We start from the raw sequence: 6,060 nt of genomic DNA on the forward strand, positions 1-6,060 counted from the left end.
CATATGACACATGAGGGTACATTCCAGTTGCATAAACGATCATGATTGGCTTACAAGTTTTGATATCACAACATTTATTCGTGTATGTCTTCAACTCAGATCTAAGGGTTAGGCACTTCAGATTGATGTTAGCATCATTCTGCAGTGAAGGTCAAACATCCCAGTAAAAAAAAAGACAAAAGGCATAACACAGTTTTGTGTGAAGAAGAGGGACTTTAAGTCAAAGCTGCAAATCCAAATCGAAATGTTGACATTAAAGCTTAAATAAGAGGTTAAACATATTTCCCATGAATAAAATAAAGATGTTTTCTTGAGTTTTAGGTCAGTCTAATCTGAATGAATGTTCTGCAGGTTAATCTTCTTTCATGCGTGTGATGTGGTAAACAGCCTGGGGCAGCTCCTGGGGCTCAGATTGTGCTGTGACAGTCTCTCTCTGCTTCTTAATATAACTACTTCCTCTGCAGCACAATTGGGATTTAATCATGAGCCCGCCCTGGTTATTGACAATGAAGGAGCCTGGCAGCAACCCGTTGGGTGTGACGTCACAGCTCATTGTCAGATCCACGTCATTCTTCAAATATTGACTGGGATCTTTAAAAAGAAAGAAAGAAGGAAAGTCAAATCATGTGCGTTATAAAAGTGTTTAATGTGGTTACAAAACAAAATATGCCATCACTCCACTGCTTTACAAAACAATAATGATGTTTATTATCATGATTTCATACACAAAACATTAATCTGAAATCAAATACGTAGTTCAAGTTCAAAACACAGATTTTTGGATTTGCCCAGACGAAGAATCATTATAATATTCCCATAATATTGCTGTTGAGACTGAACAGTGTGTACGTGGTCCTCGATACTTAATTAGGTGCATTGTGGGTTCTTTATAAACTCCTACGTCACAACAATGATCCTGTGGTTTTCCTACTGACATTAGGTGATTCTGAATATTAATAAGCTTTATGGGTTTTTATGGTCATCTCCTCGCCAATATCCTAGTTTTTTACCTCACTTAAAAATATATATGCTGCTTATTATTGAACTATTATACTTCTTTTTCGTACGGGTTGGGCAGTGACCCCACCTCCTCAGCTGTTCCATAAAAAAATATGACAGTATTTACAAAGGAATCGAGTGAAGTTTTCTCTTTGCAATGCTACATTCAGATCCAGCGAGGCTCATAAGCACTTTAGCAGGAAAAAGTTGCAGAAAGCTCCCCGGGGACAGTCGCACATCTTGCCGATCCGAGCGCCTTTACGCACGGCGCACTGCTCCCCGATATCACACTGAGAGAGAAACAACAACAGCAGAGGTTTAATTAGTTTCTCATTCCCTGCCTCGACACAATATCGATCAATCAAATTTGTTTGAGTATTTATTATACCGTTGGGACTTGGCCAAATTTCTTTTCCCATGAAGGCAGTCGTTTAGCCTGCAGCTTTTCCAGAACTTCATGGAGAGCTCCAAGCTGTCCGCAGAGAACAAATAAATAAAAGTTCTTGAATGTACATGTTTTATTAACGTAAACGGGTATAACAATAGAATAGCATCATAGTCAATTAACGAAATAGCAAAACGATTATCATACACAAATACAATAAATAATTTTGTAATGTTATATAACAACATGTAACACAGTAACATATTTGTGTTTAAAATGAAACAATTGAATTTGATAAAATGTCAACATATCAGCTCTCGATAGGCTATAAGTTAGATGACACGAGAAGATCTTAAATGCATGCATTTTTCTATTTAGTTTGGTTTATTTAAAGAGACCAATTGTCATATTCAACACAACTAAAATGCAACAAAAAAAAGGAACTACAAAAAAGTGGCTACACTTTGATATGATAACATTATAAAACCTGTTTTTCTTGATGGTTAAAAAGTAAAGTTGCATGGTCTTTCTGCATGCACTGAGATAAAAGTGGAACTTACCAGCTGCTTCTCACTGGTCAGGTTCGGACCTTTGGGGTAGAAGTCCCGCAGAGCTCTGGGGCTCAGCTCCTCTTCGGACTCGGTGTCCAACACTTCGGCTCCTCTGGTGCTGGAAAGCAGCAGCAGTGCGCAGAGCAGCGCCTCGCTCAGCAGGCTGGAGGTGGTCTGCATGGTCCCGATGTGAGGCAGCATGTGGCCCTTTGCGCGTCTCAAATAGTCGCTCCCCCGCGCAAAACACCTTTTTATCTGAATGCTGTCATCTGCTCGCTCCACCTTATCCTTTCAGTTTTTTTGTGTCATGCGTAACAGCTGCCTCGGGTGAGTCATCTCGTAAAAGTTGCTGGGCAAAATGTGCCTCAAAAAGTCAACAAAAACAACATCAGCGCTGCAATGGATCGTTACTGTAATGGATTACTCGTTATATTGGCAGATGATCATTTCATGGAGTTAGATAAACATTAGGACAATTAGCTGATAATATGTTGGTGTCTGCCATGACATTGTATTTATTATAATATTATATTTTTTAGTCAAAATACTTTTTTTATTGAAAATGTGTATTGGGTTAGAATCAATTACTTTAAGTCAAAGCAAAGATGTGCTTCAGTCACACAGCAGGCCTGAGCACATGTTTTATATTTTATGGTAATCAGCACTAAGTTCATTTAATTATTTTCTATTTTATTTCAGAATGCCATCTGCAGCCTCTGCTGCAGATAAACCTGGTGACTCAGTCAGTGCTTTCTGCTGTAAATGAGCAAAAGATCCAAACAGTGCAGGCATTCAACGCCCTTGTTATTCTTTGTTCAGTAGAAATCAAAGCACCGATGCACCCCCCACCCATATGAAAGTCAGGTTTCTCACTGTGAAATTTGATTTGACTTTTTGAATTCACTTTTTGTCTGATGTGCATGGGACTGAGGGCCAGATGAAGAAACTGAGTTTTTGAATACCAGCTTTAATGAGCTTTTATAGAAATAGAAATGAATTCAGCAGGTTATGTCATTAGTACCAAACACAGAGATACATGAGCCTCTTTATACTGTATGTTACATGAATATATTGTACATATCCACCACCTACACCTACACCTACACAAGCAGCCCGTTACATTAATTATACAATGTTTATTCTGTTTCCTATTTGCACTCTGCATCCTTTTCAGTTCTGTCTGACTCATAGCGTTGTGTGTTTTTGTTCTTTATGGCATTGTTTGGACATGTACCCATGCATGACAAAATGTCAGATCATGTTTATGCACAAAAATAACAAAACAACAAGGCCCAAAGGGAGACTGTGTTGCTTATGCCTATACCAAGAAAGGTCATTTTAAAGTTAACCACTCTTTTAGTGCTTTTTAAATATTCCAGCTAAAACTCACATCCCATGTCTAACAATCGGTATCTGGTAAGACTCAGCTGTACACCACACAACCATCTCAACCATTTTCAACATGTCTTACTAGAGGTCCATACTACTTTCTCAATCAAGGCAGGAAAGGAATTCAAACTTTGGAGGAGCCCCCATTTGTTACAAGCTGGGTTGTGCTTGGAACAAAAGGAGAGGGAGTTTAGACAAAAGTATCCAAAAGGTTGTTTATATGGCAAACTGAAAAACTTGACAAAAAAAGCAAACTGGGCTGGTGTGTTCCAGGCATGTGGCATGGCAAAGAGTGTTCTGCAGCCCTTTTAAATAGACTGGAGCCAGGTGCCACAGGTGGGCCTTTCAACTGACTCCACTCTCAGGCTCTCTGCAAGACGAACTCAGATCATTAAAAAGAAACACTAAATAGTACATTTGACCACCACAGGGTCCTCACATATACAGTATATGTTTACTTTTGTTTAGCTCTGTTATCCTTGTTTGAAGTAGCTGTACATTTCAGATAAACTAGAAACAATGGTCAAATTGCTTGTACTCCAGCTGCAACCATTGTTGATTGAAATACAAATATTTGGCAACTCTTTGGATAACCGATTAATCACTCATGTAATTTTTATGCAAAAATTGCCAAAATTCTGCCTTCAGCATTTCAAATATAGATCTCTTGTTTTTCACTGTGTTCTTTCATATGAAATTTATAACAAAAGACAAAACATGACATTCAAATTCATCACTTTGAATGTTGAAGTACTGAACCGAAAGCAGAGACAATTCGAAATGAGAACACAAACAACAATGAACAGTAACAAATAACTCTCAGTTTGATAACGGTAGTATGTTCCACTAAATGCCTTTTACTTAGTGTTTGGCTCACTAATGATTTTGCATACCCAGCACTGCAGCCGCAACGTGATATCGTTTTTACCTCTTTTACAGAAACTGTGACAATGAGTTCTCACACAATATGGACGGCAAATGACAGCTGCTGTAGCATGCATTGTATTGTTAATCCTGTGCTTAAGTTATCCCGGTTCACTGCACTGATCGCTTGTTACAGAGCCGCTCAGTTTCGGGTCCATCAGCAGATGGAGATGGAGGAGCAGGAAGCTTTGATTGTGCTCAAGGCAGCATGACTCATGGTTCTCTCTCCCCACAGAGAAACCAATTTAAAATGTTATTCACAACAACAAGGCCATTTCATTCACAACCACATTTTCATTATTTTTTTAATATCATATTCCTGAGAGTTCTACAAGAGACACTCAGATTTGTATCTCTGGTGGTTTCGGTTTACGTTAGTTGATGTGTGATCTGGCCCTTAAAGTCACCCTCCGATACCGTCAAGCATGTTTTACAGAACAAATTATATTTTGAGGTATTAATCTTAACACTCAAATATATATATATATATATATATATATATATATATATATAATATATTCTATTTGTAAAACAGAAACTTCAGAATTACAAATGGGTGGAACAACAGGAAGTCCAGAACTAGGTTCTAAATCTGTTTCCAGTTTTAAAGGTCTCCTATCATGCTATTTTTAGGCATATATTATGGGTCTCAGTGTCACAATCTGTCTGTGTTTTGTTTTGTCTTGTCTTTTTATGTCTTTGGTTTCCTGTTTTATTTTTGATAAGTGTTCACCCCCTGTATGATTACCCGATTGTGTTCACCTTGTCCCCCCTGTGTTTTCTCCTCCCTCCTCACCTGTCTCTTGTTTTGTTGATTAGTCTTGTGTGTATTTAAGTTCTGTTTTTTTCTGTCTGTCATCGTTGGTTCCTTGTTTGTCTGTGACTGTGTTCACGGGTTAGTTAGTGTTCTGTTTATTCCTAAAACCTTAAAATAAAGGTATTTTTTTCTGTTGATTCTGCATTTGGGCAACCAAACCAACCAAAGATGGGCCCAGCAGATCCTTTTGAGGTGGATTTACTCAATTTTACCTTTTCATTCGCTTGCTGCTATGGTAGGTGGAGGCGAGCGTCCACTGTTCAGCAGAAGGAGGCTGCTCTGGCAGAGGCTCACCAGGTGGCAACAGTGGATCCATGTTTAGTGAAGTTCTTACCTGACTGGATTTTGGACTTCCTTTTGACATGTGATTCCCGGCCTGCTAGCCCCAGGCCTGCTAGCCCCAGGCCTGCTAGCCCCAGGCCTCCCAACTTCCAACTCCCAACTCCCTACCTGACACCATACGTCTCGGTTTGTTCTGTCTGGAGTCAGCCCCTGCTTCTTCTCCATTTCCTGCTCCTTTCCAGGATCTGTTCTCGGGTACTCATCTGGCTTTTGGAGGTCCACGGAGCCTTCAAAAGGCTCCTAAGAGAAGGAGTTGCAAGTCCAGACTAGCAGCCCGAGCACCTGAAGCCATGCTTTGGGCTCCGGTACAGGCCCCAGCAGCCATGGTTCCAGCTCCAGTACCGGCCCCAGCAGCCATGGTTCCGGCTCCAGAACCGGCCCACACAGCCATGGTTCCAGCCTCAGTCCTGGCCCCAGCAGCCATGGTTCCGGCCCCAGTTCTGGCCCCAGCAGCCATGGTCCCAGCCTTAGTCCCGGACCCAGTTCCGGCCCTAGCAGCAATGGTTCCGGCCCCAGTTCCGGCCCTAGCAGCCATGGTTCCGGCCCCAGTTCCGGTCCTAGCAGCCATGGTTCCGGCTCCAGATCCGGCCCCAGCAGCCATGGTTTCGGCTCCAGTACTGGCTCTCCGGCCGATGCCAGCTCCCCGTGTCCTG

The 6,060-nt window shown here is 41.1% G+C and overlaps 1 protein-coding gene across 4 annotated transcripts; it reads right to left on the reverse strand.

Moving 5' to 3' along the window:
- Positions 1 to 2,165, reverse strand: cart3 (cocaine- and amphetamine-regulated transcript 3). Of its 4 annotated transcripts, none has more exons than XR_013805784.1 (4): positions 1,945 to 2,165; positions 1,388 to 1,471; positions 1,127 to 1,289; positions 1 to 591 (listed from the first exon to the last, which is right to left on the reverse strand). XR_013805784.1 is itself a non-coding variant. In XM_079667429.1 (4 exons), exons 1-4 carry the CDS (start codon positions 2,134 to 2,136, stop codon positions 567 to 569), a joined length of 399 nt encoding a protein of 132 aa, XP_079523555.1. In that variant the 5' UTR covers positions 2,137 to 2,165; the 3' UTR covers positions 1 to 566. The 4 variants fall into 4 exon arrangements, 2 of the variants coding, with proteins under 2 accessions (XP_079523555.1, XP_079523556.1); XR_013805785.1 differs by having other exon boundaries at positions 1,088 to 1,289; XM_079667429.1 differs by having other exon boundaries at positions 1,192 to 1,289.
- Between the last annotated feature and the right edge of the window lie 3,895 nt (positions 2,166 to 6,060).

Source organism: Notothenia rossii (assembly GCF_949606895.1).
Source record: "Notothenia rossii genome assembly, chromosome: 2".
NCBI lineage: Eukaryota > Metazoa > Chordata > Actinopteri > Perciformes > Nototheniidae > Notothenia > Notothenia rossii.